This window comes from Sinocyclocheilus grahami, unplaced genomic scaffold (genome assembly GCF_001515645.1).
Source record: "Sinocyclocheilus grahami isolate Dianchi unplaced genomic scaffold, SAMN03320097.WGS_v1.1 scaffold761.1, whole genome shotgun sequence".
In the NCBI taxonomy this organism is placed as follows: Eukaryota; Metazoa; Chordata; class Actinopteri; order Cypriniformes; family Cyprinidae; genus Sinocyclocheilus; species Sinocyclocheilus grahami.
Genome location: NW_015505940.1, coordinates 100,198 through 117,574, shown reverse-complemented (window position 1 = coordinate 117,574; position 17,377 = coordinate 100,198). Strand labels below are relative to the sequence as shown.

Below are 17,377 nucleotides of genomic sequence, written 5' to 3'. Positions count from 1 at the left end.
TCTAAGTGAAACAGCTTCTTGATTGAGAAAAAAGTTTTATTTTATTATGTTTAATCAGTTTGCTTTGAGTTTTTATTTAAAAAATAGATATGTACAAAAAAATGCATTTGGGAGTAAAAGAAAATCTTATTATATTTATTCTTAATATGCTTATATAAGTGACATACCATAGGTTTCCACAGTTTTTATGAAAGTTAATCATATAGTGACCAGACTAAACTACACCCATCAAAGAAAACTTGCCTTTTTCAAATAATAAGGGTAATATTTGTGAGATTTTGGTGAATATTATGGTGATACATTAGCACAGAGAGTCCACTAAAATAATATAAACATGTGATTATCATAAAAAAGATGGTCATATTTGCTATCCATAAACTGACTGTATATCAGACCTGTAAGATTCATCTTATCTGGGTTCAAGTGTCTAATAAAAGCTGTTATTCAGAAAGGAGTCAGGTGTCTCAACAACACATTTGGCTGTATAGGCCATGTAGTCAGTGCACTAGCAAGCTAGCTAGATGGGGTGCTCAAACTTCATCAATACAAAGAAAATGGCTATTTGTAGGTTATATTAACAATATATATATATATATACTTACATTCTTAATTTTGGGAGTCTAAAATCCATTTAATCGACATAATTGACTCATTTTAGGACTCTTCCTGCTAAGCAAGGAAGTTCTACCTGGTTAACTAAAGGTCCGTCCTCTGATTGTAGAGAGAGCCAATCACAGTTTAGCGTTTTGGAGTGACACCTGGAGTGGCCAATCAAATTTTGCTACAGCTACAGCCATCTGACCACAGCTAATGAATCTTTTTCTTCTTCTTTTTTTTAATCTTACATGTGTGTTCAGAGGTTCAGGTCCATCTTCATCCAGCCAACATCATCATAATCATCCTTATGACAGCACAATTAATACTAAAGGGCTTAAATATATTTTCTAATCTGTTTAATTGTATGAAATATAATGAAATCTCTATTCTAGCGTTCAATGTGCGTGTTCTCAGTTTATTTAGAAACATCCGTATTTTTTTTACTTTTGTTAAAAAATAGTTTTTAAGTGTTTGTGTGCATGTTATTGTTTGTTGTTAGTTTTATGAAAGAAAAGCACAAGTGTGTGTGTGTGTGTGTGTGTGTGTGTGTGTGTGTGTGTGTGTGATCTGCAGGCTCCTGACCCAAATGTCAGCGCAGGAATGTAAAGCGCATGCTCGCTCACACTGTGTTTTATAAAGCGCCCCTGAAGCACCTCGAGCATCTTGCGTGTGTTTCTAATATTGTATGTAACTATATTGTGTGTTTGGTTTATGAATGCAGCCTGTCTGTGTGAGTGTGTATGTGAGTGTGTACCTGTTTTTCTATTCTGGTGGGGACTTAAACCTGACTACACACAGACTCATGGGGACTCGTGTCACGGTGGGGACCTAAATTGAGGGCCCCACGGGTACAAAAGGTTATAAATCATACAGAATGTTTTTTGAAAATCTAAAAATGCAGAAAGTTTCCTGTGAGGGGTAGTGAAGCCTATGGAGAGTCCCCACAAGGATAGCAAACCAGATGTTTGTGTGTGTGTGTGTGTGTGTGTGTGTGAGAAACTCAAATCTAGCGCGTGGTGATGGCGGTCACAGCAGAACGGCTGCCAAAGACACACGATGACCGATGACCTATCGAGACAAACGAACAACACATACTGAAGCGCAGACTTTATCAACTCATAGATGCTTTTCTATAACGTTTTTTTTTTTATCCATATGTAAATGATTCTATATAGAAGACGTACAGTATTTCAGTCGGGTGGATTCAGCGCAGAAGAATCAAGCCATACATGGATATTATTCGACTGAGACTCCAGACAGACAACAAGAAGAGCGAGGACTTTATGGAAGTTGCTGGTGGCCATAGCAACTGAAGCAGAGCTCTGCACACTCGCAAACGTCAAAGTTGTTGTCTTTTTCAATTTTTGGTTTATTAATGGCGAGTTTGAAAGGAAGAGATCTAAGAACTGTGAGACCGCAAACATATTTCACACAAGTACACAAACGCGACTCCTCTGCCAACAATGAGTCTCATTCAACTTATTGTGGAGGTAAGAAAAACCAGTCCTCAAGGTCAGGGGCTGATAGAGTTTCCTTCAGATGTTTGTGCAATTTGGCACACTTTTCATTTATAGCAGTTCTTGTTCCCTTGAGAATCGAACCCATGACCTTGTGTTTGTGCTACATGTACATGAATCAAAAATACAGATGTTATTATTCAGGTAGCTGTGATAAACACGTGGACCGTTTTACTTGGTGCCGTTCTCTTCAAATTGTTGCTCCACCATGACAGTAGTTGATCTGAAAAAGGCAATTCTGAAATATTTTACAAAGCAAATACACACACACACACACACACAATCAAGTTTGCATTTTAAAGCATAGCTACACTAGCAGTCAGAAGTTTGGACCCAGCTAACAGGGAATGTTCTCAGAACATTCTGGCAAAAGTTATCTTCCAGTAACACAAATAGAATGTTTATTCAAAGTTATCTGGTATTTAACAATGTGCTCAAAACATTATTTATTCATCATTCATGGAACTTTTTTCTGAAATGTTTTTTCATCTAACAGTTTTTTTTAAATGTTACTAGTTTTAGAACGTTCCAAAAGTAACAGTTTGCCAACTGATTAAATGGAACGTTCCCTTAACATTCATGAAACCAAGAAGAAACATTTTTAAAACATTTAAAAACTGGATGTCTTGAACGGTCAGAGAACATTCAGAAATAACATTTTCATAACCTAATTGGGAACATTAGCAAAACATTGATAGAACATATTTTTGTTAGCCGCGATCATTAGTCTCTTCTGCTCATCAAGGCTGCATTTGTTTGATCAAAAATAGGCCTACATAAAACGTAGTAGTATTGTGAAATATTATTAAGATTTTAAAGGGCTGTTTAGTAATTATTGAATATATGAATTTATTCCTGTGATGCAATACTCCAGTCTTCAATGTTTTTTGTTTTTAAAAAAATGCTTTTATTCATTAAGGACGCATTAAATTTCTCAAAAGTGACAGCAAAGACATTTATAATGTTATAAAAGTTTTCTATTTCAAATAAAAGTTGTTCCGTTGAAATTTCTATTCATCAAAGAATCCTGAAAAATGAAATGTATCATGGCTTCCACTAAAATATTCAGCAGCACAATTGTTTTCAACTTTGATAATAATCAGAAATGTTTCTTGAGCAGCAAATCAGAATATTAGAATGATTTCTGAAGATCATGCGACACTGAAGACTGAAGGAATGATGCTGGAAATTCAGCTTTTATCACAGAAATAAATTACACTTTTTACTATATGTGTCCCTGGAGCACAAAAGCAATGTTAAGTCGCTGGGGTATATTTGTAGCAATAGCCAAAAATACATTGTATAGGTCAAAATTATACATTTTTCTTTTATGCCAAAAATCACTTTGTGAATTTCCTACCGTAAATATATCAAAGTTTAATTTTTGATTAGTAATATGCATTGCTAGGAACTTCATTTGGACAACTTTAAAGATGATTTTCTCAATATTTAGATTTTTTTGCACCCTCAGATTCCAGATTTTCAAATATTGTCCGATCCTAACAAACCATACATCAATGGAAAACTTATTTCTATTTATTCAGCTTTCAGATGATGTATGAATCTCAAAATGTCAACAAATTTACGCTTATGACTGGTTTTGTGGTCCAGGGTCGCATATATATTCCCACGTGAAACGCATTTCAAATAGAAATAACATTTCACAATGGTACTGTATTTTTCATTAACAATAGGCCTACTTGTGTGGAGTATGTTTCTGGTCTAATTTAGGCAGTTAGTCGGAGGGCAATGGACTTGAACAGAACGCAAGAGTCTCTCAATGTAACATTACATCTTAAAAAGGTAGCACTCATAGCGAGAGACTCTGAAACAACAGCGAAGGGCGACGCAGCAGCCAAAGACATCCGTCTGACGCGTGTGTACATAGACTGAACACAGTGTGTGTGTGTGTGTGTGTGTGTGTGTGTGTGTGTGTGTGGAGACAGACGGACGCTGAACCCTCCTGAAGCACAGAGGCCTACCAAAACCGCTGATATCCAGAGCTGTGTTTGTGGTGACGCTGTAAATACTCCGTATGCTTTCTTCTCATCGCCGCGTGCGTCACGTGCTTCTGTTCACTGTGAGTCGTGGCTTCTGTGGTTTGTGATCAACTTAACGTTTGTATTATACTCTATAATCTATATGTGTAGCACAGATGACCTGTAAATACATGTGTTTATTAATGAATATGAATGTTATCGATCTTTATTAGGCCAATGAGCGGCATTCTGGATTGGTGATCACTGATGAAACATGAGGTGTATTGATCAGATTTGCTGTATCGTGCGATATACTTTTGGAGAAGAGTTCTAGCAAATAAAGGTGTTCTGATGAATTACTCACCTGTTCTGCTCTTTTCAGTGAACAAATGACACCAGAAACACTAAACACGGATGGGAAGGAATAATGAACATCTTTATTTACTGGAAATGATGTTACATTCATGACTTTATTTCATTTATAAAGCATTAGTTTAACGTTAGTTGTGTTTTTACTTCATTCTCCAGCAGGGCTGAATTGAGAATTTCTATTTTTGATTGAACTTGATTTGAATTGTGGTTCCAAACAGGATGCAGAATTCTAATTTGAATTTTTAATTGATACATTTCTTTATTTCTCAGTATGTATTATCCATACATATGTTCTATGTATAGGATATTTCAGAAACATCAGATGATATTAATGATCAATTTTAAATGTTATGTATTTAGTAAATTTCATTTTAGTGGAAGGACAATTCCCCCAATTTGCTTAAGAACATTTAAGGATCTTTTCTGTTCATAAATTACAACTCAAAATCTAATTCAACATCATGTTTGATGCGGACGTTTCATTTCAGTGCATACTCATGAATTAAAATTTTATTCATCTTATTCATTTTAATAAGATGTTCATTTCATCTCTGATGTTCAGGCGCCCAGCTAACAGCAAATCCTCAGAATGATCTGGCAAAGTTATGAATAAAAGTTCTTCAAGTAACATTAATAGAACGTTCATTCAGATTTTTCGGGTTATTTATACATCGTTCATGGAATGTTTTCTTGTATCAGAACATTTGGAATGTTTGGAAAATGATCAAATGTAACGATCCCTTAACATCTGCATAACCAAGAGAAGGTTTTTTTTTTAAAACATTTAAAAAACTGGATGTTTAGAACGTTCAGAGAAAATTCTGAGCTTTTCATAACCTAATGGGATTGGGAATAGAAGTTCTTCAAGTAACATTAATAGAACGTTCATTCAGATTTTTCGGGTTATTTATACATCGTTCATGGAATGTTTTCTTGTATCAGAACATTTGGAATGTTTGGAAAATGATCAAATGTAACGATCCCTTAACATCTGCATAACCAAGAGAAGGTTTTTTTTTTTAAACATTTAAAAAACTGGATGTTTAGAATGTTCAGAGAAAATTCTGAGCTTTTCATAACCTAATGGGATTGGGAATGTTATAAAAACGTTCTTAGAACATATTTGTGTGAACTGGGCTGTCTGATACTGCTGGCACAACGTTAGAAGATTCAGCAGATGATTTTAGTAATTCATTTGTTTCTTTTATCATTTATGTATTATTCCGTGAGCTGTAAAATAAAGCTACAAACGATCTAAAAATATTCAACTGTAAATCAGATCTGGCATCATCTCTGCGGCTCACATGCGGTCTTTGCTCGAGGAGCAGAAGAGAGCAGCTTCAGGATGCAGCTGGAGTTTCTCCTCTAGTCCGTCGGGTTTCGCTCCTTCTTCTTTCCTTCCCGTTTTGGTTTCTGTGAATCTGTGGGGAGACGAACAATACATCAGTCTCTCTCTCTCTCACACACACACACACACACACACACCTCATGAAAACACATCAAGCTCCTATTTTCATAAATCAGAAGTATATATATATATATATATATATATATATATATATATATATAAATAATACCTATTTTATGTATCTTAAAATAAATTAGGCCTATTTTCTGTAAATTAAGACATTTGTAATATTTTAATGGCAATTAAAGACATTTAACCCTGTATTCTCAGTGCCATTAATTATTTATATGTCTAAATATTTTGCTTTTGAGGTATTTGTTTTTTATAATTCTCATTATGATTTATTCATGTATTACAGTATTTTTTTTTATTTAATATTACAGTATTTTTTTTTTATAAAAAAATTTGAAATATTATTTTTAAACGCTATTGTGATCTATAAATATATTTTACCATTCCACATAATTATTTTTTCCATCAATTTTTTTTGCATGATAATGAGAATTTGGATTTTAACATTTAAGTTAATTTAGTATTTTAAAGCAATAAAAAAAAATACATTAAATTATTTTTAAATCAGTATAAAATGCTATTGTGATCTACAAATTATTTATCATTCTCCATAATTCCATTAGAGTGTGTGTAAATATATATTTATATTATTTTATTTATATATATTTTTTTTGCATCAATGAGAATTTGGATTTTAAAAAAATAATAATACATGCACATAAAAAATATTTTAAATTCAACACGTCTTTTTTTTATTGCATGATCATTTGGAGGACAATGTGACAAGAGAAATCCAGATAATCACGCTGAATGATTCTATTGTTATTTGAGGATATTTATAAAGGTTCCTCTGCATAAATCTCATCTCAGATATGAAATGAACCTTGACTTAGTTTAATTAACATTCTTCTGAATTTAGTGAGAGCGGACGTCACCTGTTGATCAGAGCTGCTCAAGTGTAAAAGTTCTCGTTGTCATCAACACCTGCCGTCTGCAGTCGTGTCTGAACTCGCCAAACAAATACGTTTTCACACAAAACAATCAAAATGTGCAGAAAATCTCCATTAAACTGACTGATGATGATTACATGTCCAATAATGCCATTCAAGCATTCATAGCATTAGCATCTCATTAGCATAAACCCATTCCAATCAAACACAAAGACAACCAGAACAACGGCTAATTATAGAATAAACCGGAGGAAAGACGAATCACAAATGAGATCTTCAGATCAGCTGTTCCTTCTAGACGGCAGTGAGATGAAATGAAGTTTCTCAGCTGTTTCTCCAGAGAAAAACACCACAGTGATCTCACGTGAGGCTCATCTAGAGCTTCAGAAGAGATCTGGGTCTCAAACTGTGCTCAGATTGGACAGGATCACAAAAGACTGCAATCAAACGTCAGATCTCAATATAATCAAATCTCAAGTCAAGATTAAGTACTGTGTAAATAAATAAATGCATTTTGGTCAAAAGATTTTTTTATGTTTTTGAAAGAAATCTCCTGCTCACCAAGGCTGCATTTATTTGATCAAAAATCAATCAATCGATCGATCAATAAATAAAATTAAACTAAACAAAAACTAAAAATACAGTACAAACAGTAAAACTGTGAAATATTATTAGAACTGATTTCTATTAATAAGTGTAATTTATCCTGTGATGGCAACACTTAAATTACATTTAAGTTACTTTTAAAAATATATTCTAATAGAAATATATTTATATTAAAAACATTGTACATATTCCCCAGGTTTCACAGACAAGACTTAAGGCTAATCCTAGACTAAAATGCATGTTTGAGCCGTCTCAACTAAAAATATCTTGCTCTTTAAATATGTCAGTGACATTGTTCTGTCTCATGATGCACACCTGTAATGTTTTCTTCTAAGGCATTTTTATAAAAGCTGCTTAAATGTCTTAATTTAACTAAGGCCTAGTCCTGGCTTAAGCTAAGCCCCGTCTGTGAAACTGCACCATTATGTATTATATATTATGCAAACATATTAAAAATGTTGATTACGATAAACACACACACACATACATACATACTGTATATACATACATATATAAAACAAAAGCATGCAATTGTTTACACACACACACACACACACACACATATATAGGTTTTTCTACTGTACAGACCGTATATTCTATTGCCCTACACCAACCCTACCCCTCACAGGAAACTTTGTATATAAACCTGTACACACACACACATCAGCATCTGCGTCTCATGAGCTGGACGGACCGCAGCGGTTCAGCCTGTTATTAGAGAATCAGCCTTTAATATGAGCCAAATCATTTGACCTGACAGAGACACACAAAGAGAAGCCCAGCCAATCAGAGGCTCTGAAAATCCTCATCGCTTCACCATGAACATCAGCGTGAGTGATGTGACGTCCCGTCCACTCCGGCCTGCTGTACCACGGGACGCACTAGCAGGTGAGATGATGTGTGTGTGTGTGTTTACCTCCGTTCATCCATCTCTGACAGTGGCACCCGCTCCCAAACCCCCACAATCCTCTCTGCTGCTGCTCTTATCACCTCAAACAGACCCCGGCAAAAACGCCCCTCTCACCCTGTGTGTGTGTGTGTGTGTGTGTGTTTCCAGTCCATCTGTAGGGAGTTTCTAGGGAGTTTCTAATCACTTCTGTCCTCTGTTTGTTGGCACACTGAAAAGGGCACAAATACACATTACCTGCAGAGACAGCATCACACACACACCTGCAGTTCCAGAAGAACATTTGATTTGCTCAGATGTTGCTTTCATAGTTTTCATTTATACAATACCCGTCAAAAATCTGGAATCATTAAGATTTTGTAATGTTTTTATCTTGTCCGCTCACCAAGGCTGCATTGATTTGCTCAAAAATACAGTAAAAATTTGAAATATTATTACAATTCAAAATAACTGTTTTCTAAGTGAATATATTTTAAAATATAATTTATTTCTGTGATCAAAGCTGTATTTTCAGCATCATTACTCCAGTCTTCAGTGTCACATGATCCTTCAGAAATCATTCTAATATGCTGATTTGCTGCTCAAGAAACATTTCTGATTATTATCAAAGTTGAAAACAGCTGTGCTGCCCAATATTTTGTGTAGTTTGGGGTATGACTTAAAAAAAAAGGATTCAGCAAGGATGCATTAAATTGATCAAAAGTGACAGTAAAGACGATGTTATATGATTTCTATTTCAAATAAATGCAGTTCTTTTGAACTTTCTATTCATCTGTGAATCCTGAAATATAAAATGTATCAGTTTCCACAAAAATATTGGGCTGCTCAACTGTCTTCAACATTGATAATAATCAGAAATGTTTCTCGAGCAGCAAATCAGCATATTAGCATGATTTCTGAAGATCATGTGACACTGAACACTGGAGTAATGATGCTGAAATAAATTACAGTTTACTATATATTCATATAGAAAACAGCTATTTCAAATTATAATAATATTTCACTATTTTAAACTTTTTACTGTATTTTTGATCAAATAAATGCAGCCTTGGTGAACAGAAAAAATCTTAATTCCAAATTGGAGTTGGAATATGTTTCTCCTGAAAGAGAAATTAAAGCAGACACAAATGGGTCAGTTGTTGACTTGCATTAAGAGTACGGAGCCATTTTTAAAGAAATGTTTGAGTTCATATGGAGACGGTTATGTTTCTTCATCTCTGGTGTTTGATGATGGATTGGGCTCTTTAAGCTCTTTCAGGGTGGCAGCAGCACTTGAGCTCAAGTCCAAATCGAGACCAGTCACATCCATTACAGACAAATCCATCTCCCTCTCTCGTTCTGATCCAGCAGCCTGATCCAGACATTCACAACAGTGCTTTAACACTGGTTAATGAGGTTTAGAAAAGCTGCTCTTGACCTGAATGTCATCTTTAACTGGTTCGCTGTCCATTTCTTCCTTCGACTTAATTAAACACAGTTAAATAAATGCAGATGCTGCTGTCTGTTTTGTTTTGTTTTGTTTTGCGGTGGAAAATTAAATCTGCGACTTTCAGATTGAAAAACGATGCTCTTGGTAGATTAAGATGAATTTCTTCCGATTAGCCTGAATTTTTGCCAACATTTACATTTGCATTTATTCATTTAGCAGATGCTTTTATCCAAAGTGATTTACAAATGAGGAGTATTACAGAACGAGGGATTCATCAGCGGGAGACAGTAGCATTTAGAAATACTGCAGTAACGTACAAGTGCTGCCATGAATCTCAGCATATTCACTTCATAATAATATGAAGCACAGACGACAACAACGGCTACACACAGTCCTACACAACAAGCCGTCTGTGGCCTTTAACACAGATACACTGTCAAACCATCACATTTATTAAACTTTAATAGAGTCTTTAGAATCTTCTTGAGCGCGAGACAGAGAGAAAGACCTTATTGATCAATATTTCAGCGTAACCTTACGATCGGTTCAAAATGCAGACCTACTGTATAGAAAAACATAACATAATGTCAAACATTAGCATAATGCTGCATGTTGGGATTTTAAATAAATATGGATCATTGGGATTTTTTATTCTTTTTATGGCAAGACATTACAGGAAAAAGTTATTTTTTCATGCACTGGTCCATTTTTGGGCTACTTTGCTTTTATAATGTCTTATTTCAGACTAGCGGGAAAAACATCCAAAATACACCTTTAAGTGTTTATTTTATTCAGGTTTACCAATTTGAGTCTGTAGACGTCAATTCCAATGCATATCTTTAAAGGCCATTTCCCAAAATAAGTTTTTATCTCCACTTCAGCAGCACTTATATACACCAAACTATGTATATATGTATTATATACAGTTTCGTTCTTGTCTATCTTGTGATGGTTTGTACTGAGGGGTTTGTTCATATATCATTCGCCTGATTTTATGCAACGCGTTATTCTTAAAAATGTATATTTTTTTGTTGATTTATGTAAATATTTATTGATTTATGGAGTGATAAAAAGAGAAATCCAAAATCCCCTCTATAAAATGTCAACAAAATGTTGAGTCTGGCTTCATCTAATGTTAGATTTCAGTTCTGTAAATGTATGCAAATTAATTAAATGATATCTTTAATGCATATTTAAACATAATATTGCAGTGAAATTGTAATTGAATCAATTGTCTTAATATAGCGTGATTAATCAGCTACAGAAGCATGGTAATTATATTTTTACCCTATTCACCTGTGGTCTTGCATCTGTAGATTTCCATATCTTTAAAGGCTGTGAGAGTTTTCTCCATTTCAGCAGCATTTACATCAAACTTATATTCTGAAGATTTTACTGAGGGATTTAGATATCATTTGCTTGGTTTATATTACAGTACATTGTATTCCTAAAAACATGGTGAAATATATACAGTGGTGTGAAAAGGTTTTTGCCCCCTTCCTGTTTTTTTTATTTTTTGCATATTTGTCACACTTAAAAGATTCAGATCATCAAACAAATTTTAATATTACACAAAGATAATGCAAGTAAATGAAAAATGCAGTTTTTAAATGATGATTTCTTTTATTAAGGGAAAAAAGCTGTCCAAACCTGCCTGGCCCTACGTGAAAAGGTAATTGCCCCCTAAATCTAATAACTGGTTGTGCCACGCTTTGCAGCAACAACTGCAATCAAGTGTTTGCGATAACTGGCAATGAGTCTTTCACATCACTGTGGAGGAATTTTGGCCCACTCTTCTTTGCAGTTTTTCACACCACTGTATATATATTTTTTTTTTTTCTGGCTGTTGCCAGTATTTTCTGATTCATGCAGTGATAAAAAAATAAATCTAAAATCACTTAACAAAATGAAACAAAAAGTTCCGTTCTGGAAATGCAAATTAGTGCATATTTAATTAGATAATGCCTTGTTTGCATATTTCAACATAACAATACAGGAAACTTGTAATACATAACAATTGTCATGATGTACTGTGATTAATCAACTAGGGAAGCATGGTAATTATCATTTTTACCCTATTCACCTGTGGTGTCTTGCCTTAATGCAAAAATGTTTTTAGCACTCCAATCAAATCAGTTGATACTGCTTTTGTATTTGTTCAAGTTTAGCACATTGCATGCTCAGTATCTTTTTGTGTCTTTATGTGTGTGTTCCTGTACCTTGTATCTTGGTCTTGGGTTTGCCGCAGGGTTTGGTGGCGCTGACGGTGTTCGGGCAGTTAGCGTCCATCAGCGCTCGCTTTAGCACACCGGTGCGCGTCTTCGTTCCAGTGGTCGAGTCACACTCTCCCCAAGCTTGAAAATCATATTTACACTCACCTGCAAAAGACAAAAACCCACAGCTTGATTTTGACGAGTTCAAATGCAACAAAACTGTGTATGAAATACACTGCAAATGCAAAAGCAAAACAAACATACATGCATAAACAGAGTTAAAGTCAACAGGAAATCCAAATTTACTGTCTCACTACATCTTCCTGGTGTTATTGCAAAGGATTCATCAGTGCATGTTATTCTGAAAAAATAAATGTTTGTCTTCATAATCTTGAACAAGTTTTCAGCTGCTGTCTCCAATCCCTTTTCAACCATCTGTCATACGGAGAACCTTTTCAGCATGCAATAACTCCCAAAGTTTAAAACCACATTTTTTCTTGTTGAATATCCTGTTTCACTTGGAAATACATCAGATTATGGAAGTAAAACGGGTTGCGGGCTACACAAGGGAAAAGAAAACACAATCCAGGCTACATTAAATACAGGTTCACTTACAGTGAGGTTCGTGCCGAGCACAGTTTGTTCGTTTTGCGAGGTGAATTATTGGCTGCCGAAAGCATGAGACCATCGAAATGCAATTTTACACGATAAACAATTTAGGTTCTGTGTTGGGTTGGCACTTGACGGCTAATGTAAAATCGGGATCCTGAAGCAAAACCAATTGCGAAGCCCTGATCTATGCTCTCGTTCCTGTATCTCTCGTCTCATTTCATCTTTCATTCTTTCTGTCCATGCGTTGGAGCGATTTCTCTCGGTCTCTGCCGGAATGGATGGGGGTTAAAACGGCTTCAATCAAGCACAAAATTGTCTCTAATGGCATATTTAAAGGCAGAGAGAATGTAATTACATGCAGCAGCCCTCCGGCTGAATGGCCGCTGTCCTCAACAGAGACTCAAGAGGAAAAATTCTGCACCAGACAACAGCGTTTCGATGCTAAACTACGCTGACACGGCTGCTGAACTACACAGAAATACACAGAGGATTCATCACTCAACGTTTAGTGTGATCATGTTTTATTAAGTCTGTGATTTCTGATGTTCTTTCAGAGCGAGACGGTCTTCCCGGAGAGAGACTTCTTAGAGAAAACACCCTACAGTTTCAGTGTTTGTTGATAGTTTATGTGCATACCTACAAATCCCGAGGGAAGGTGGCATATGCTCTCACACACACACACACACACACGGTGGTATATTCTGCCAGCTTGTTTCTGGCTCTCACTGCAGTCGTGTCATTTCTGAGGACAGAATTCTGTGAGAATATCCATCTTGTTACTCCACAGCGCTGGCTTATTTACCCTGAGCCCTGTGTATGTGTGTGTAACCTGTGTTTGTGTGGCTTCTCACCTCCAAACTGCTTTTTCCAGTTGCAGGGGATTTTGCAGCGCTGGGTTTTGATGGTCTGTTTACAGTCGGTGCCGGTGCGTGTGCCCTCTCTGGTGCCCAGGCCGCAGTCACCCTCGTTAGCCACACACACGCTCCACTGCCACTCGCCACAATCCGATTTACGCTCTTTCTTACCTGTCAGAGTGAGAGGACACACACTTTCATGTTGCACCGTACAGTTGTAGGCATGAGAGCCAGAGAGAGTGTGTGGGTTGATATAGAGCAGCGTGAGGTGATACAGAGCAGTGTGTGTGTGGAAATATAGAGCACTGTGGGATAATATAGCGGAGTGTGGGGAAATATAGAGTACTGAGGGGTAATTCAGAGCAGTATGGGGCATTACAGAGCAGTGCGGTTGATATAGAGCAGCATGGTTAGTACAGAGCAGCATTGTAATATAGAATGGTGTGGGCAACAGAGCAGCATGGGATAATATAGAGCAGCATGGTGTAATACAGAGCGGCGTTTGTGAGATAAAGCAGCATAATGCTGGGTACACACCACAATATAATCAGGCTGATTTTGGGACGATTTTTCCCCTTCCGACAATCCTAGGTAATGTCCCGATTATCTTGGTGGTTCTAAAAATTATCTTATCAGATTTTCCTGTGGTGTGAGGTGTGTTAAGAGTGACTGAATCTGCTCGGAAGAACGTCGGCGGCGCCCCGATCGCGAATCGTAAATATAATGCACACACACACACGAGTGTCTACCCGCCCACACCCGCACTCGAGAGCGTACAGTGCGGCATGGGTTATATAGAGCAGCTTGGGGTAATACAGAGCGGCATGGGTGATATAGAACAGCATGGAGTAATACAGAGCGGCATGGGTGATATAGAGCAGCATGGGGAATATATAGCGGCATGGGTGATATAGAGCAGCATGGAGTTATACATAGCGGCATGGGTGATATCGAGCAGTATGGGGTAATACAGAGTGGCATAGGTGATATAGAGCAGCATGGGGAATATATAGCGGCATGGGTGATATAGAGCAGTATGGGGTAATACAGAGCGGCATAAATACAGAGCAATATGTGGCAATACAGAGCAGTAAGAATAGAAGAGATAGAGCAGTGTGGGAAATATAGATTATGGGGGTAATATAGAGCACAGGGGGATAATATACTGTAGAGGAGCAAGGGGAAATTTAGATCAATCTGGGGTGATACAGAGAAATGCAGGGAATATAGAGTCATGTGTGGTGATATTGTATGTATACAGTATATTGATGGATAATATAGTGCATTGAGAGGTAATATAGAGCAATGTGGGCTAATAGGGTAATATATAGTAGCATATGGGGTACTATAGTGCAGCACAGGATAATACAGACAAGTATGGGGTTACATATACAGCGATGTATGGTAAAATATAGCAATATGTGGCAATACAGAGCAGTAAGAGTGATACAGAAAAGAAAATGTTCTGTTACCGTGTTTCTCTGTTTTTCCACCGTCTGCCAGCGTCAATGTGACAGTCAGGAGGGCCAGTAAAGCCACACACACCCACCGCTGCTGCATGCTGGGAAAAAAATTTATGCACATTAAGTGTATGGCTCATAATACAACAAAACAAACGGCGTGCAAATATCAACCTGTAAAATGCTTCATCAACATACATGCTGAGACTACCTTTCTCTCTCTGTCTCTCAAGAGGAAAAGTAAAGGTGGATTGAATAATTAGAAAGCAATTTTATCCCAAACGCTCGGCTGCACAGTTACAGTAGCAGTGCAGCCCATCGGCGACATCACCTCCATTTCAATTACTTATGAGCCTCCCTCTCTCTCCTTTTCTCTTCCTATTTCTGGTTGGCTGATTTCCTGCTGTGCCCATAAGCATTGGTTTGCTGGACTTTTTTCCTAGTTCTGCCTCGTGTTAAAGACGCTCAGCCATTTTCTCTCATTGGGTGAATCTCACGAAGTCTGTAAATTACATGTCCAGGTCCAATTTAAATAGAATGAAGCCTATATTTAGAAAGATGTATTATTTTCAAGACAGTTAAGCACATTTCCTTCAATTTTCCATAATCCAACATCATTGCTGTGACGTGGGGAAAAAATGTAATGTATTTATACATTATGCTAGTATCTGTTGCACTGCTTTTTATTCATGCAGATTTTAATTAAAACATTATTGCATTACCGTAAAGAGAATGTAATAGAATTATGGGAATTATAAAAGATTCCAGATGCAAAAGTAAAACACCCAGATGTATTACAGTAACAAGCATTTTGGGACAAAATGTGCTCAATTGTCATGAAAATAAGGTCACAATTCCAAAAAAAGAGACCTGGTGATGCTTCTGAGAGATTCGTCCCATCATTTCGGTCTCTATCAGTGCTAATCACGCTGGACGTCTCTCTGCTGGGCCGGAGTGAGCAGCAGGCGCTCACACACACCTGAGCTGTTCCACTTGAGTCAGACTGTGAAATCGTCAGCGCCACATAATAACCGTGATTTCAGTCAGATGGGCAAAAACCTGCCAATCAAAGACTCATGAGTCATGACATATAAAGTGGTTTGGATCGTTAAAACATAATCTGCCCTCCAAACCCTGATTAGCAACACTGCTTATGAATGTGTGATACGGGATGAGAGAGAGGATTAACCTGGAGTGATGTGACCGGAGCACTGAGATTTGAGGACCAGACAGCAGGGTTAGGTGCTGCGTAGAGTCCAATTCAATACCCCAATATCAATTGAACAAGGTGCAGTTGAACAGTTGAACAGTTGAACAACTGCAAACAAGATGCGGAGCTGTAATTTGCATGCTAACTTAAAATAAAATTAACATGGAATGAGTTGAACAAAACCCCTTTTTTTAATAATACATTTCTATAATCTTTTATATCATGGTTTACTCGTAAGAATGTTGTCACATTCATATGTGCAAATCAATGCTTGAAATGTTCTGATACGAAAATCTGATATTTATAATGCCTGATATTATACATATATAACAAAATAAATGTAAGATAAATGTAAAAAAATAACTAAAATAAAAATAAACTATACCAAAAATATAAAAATAAACACACACACACACATATATATATATATATATAAACATTTTATATTATTGCTATGGGATTGTTCTCTATGCATAATCTATGTATAATTAATTCACAATTACTATAAAATATTAATATAAATACTACTAATAATAATACTAATATTATTAATTTAATAGTATTATAATACTAATATATTTATTAATTAAATTAGAAAATAAATTATATTTAATTAAATATTTCTACATTTAATTTCAAATTTAATTAACTTTCATTTTACAGAACACTTCCATTTCCTATTAAATGAAGCAGGTAATGGACAAACTGATCAAATATACAGCTTGAAACTACTGTAAGTCTCTTTGGATAAAGGCATCTGCAAAATTCTTAAATGTAAAGGACAGATCTCATAATATCCAATCTGTTTTTGGCCATTTTTATTGTTGTGATGGACTAATGGCATTCCTCTTTTGCATGACACTTTAATTCCTTCGGTAAATTCATCTTCCAATCGTTCTGATTTAATTTCAGCTCATGTGACTCAATGTGAATTTTTCCCAATCCTACTAGACAGATATCATGAATATCTACACATTTAACCTCCACAGACCCCAAAGGAAGTCCACTAGTGTCACAAGACAAATGACTTGTGCTTTCTTACAAACCCCTACAGAATGAAGACCTGAGGGGGGTTGGCCGTGTGTGTGTGTGTGTGTGTGTGTGTGTGTGTGTGTGTGTGTGCAGCTCGATCCGTGAAGGTGAAGATTAAACTGAGCCGCAAGGACAGAAGCACAGAGCGCGGCAGAGGACGCCTGGCCGTGTGTGTGTGTGTGTGTGTGTGTGTGTGTGTAAAGCACTGAGGTAAAGCTG

General features: G+C 36.3%; 1 protein-coding gene across 2 annotated transcripts in view; it reads right to left on the bottom strand.

Moving 5' to 3' along the window:
- Nucleotides 1-5,358: 5,358 nt before the first annotated feature.
- Nucleotides 5,359-17,377, bottom strand: part of ptn (pleiotrophin) — a 30,631-nt gene continuing 18,612 nt past the window's right edge. For both annotated transcript variants that reach the window (XM_016245630.1, XM_016245629.1), the window contains exons 2-5: nt 14,929-15,017; nt 13,454-13,627; nt 11,997-12,155; nt 5,359-5,886 (exon numbers count right to left, since the gene is read on the bottom strand). In XM_016245630.1, coding sequence (XP_016101116.1) covers nt 5,831-5,886; nt 11,997-12,155; nt 13,454-13,627; nt 14,929-15,016 — 477 coding nt within the window. In that variant the 5' untranslated portion in view covers nt 15,017 and the 3' untranslated portion in view covers nt 5,359-5,830. The remainder of the gene's footprint in view (nt 5,887-11,996; nt 12,156-13,453; nt 13,628-14,928; nt 15,018-17,377) is intronic.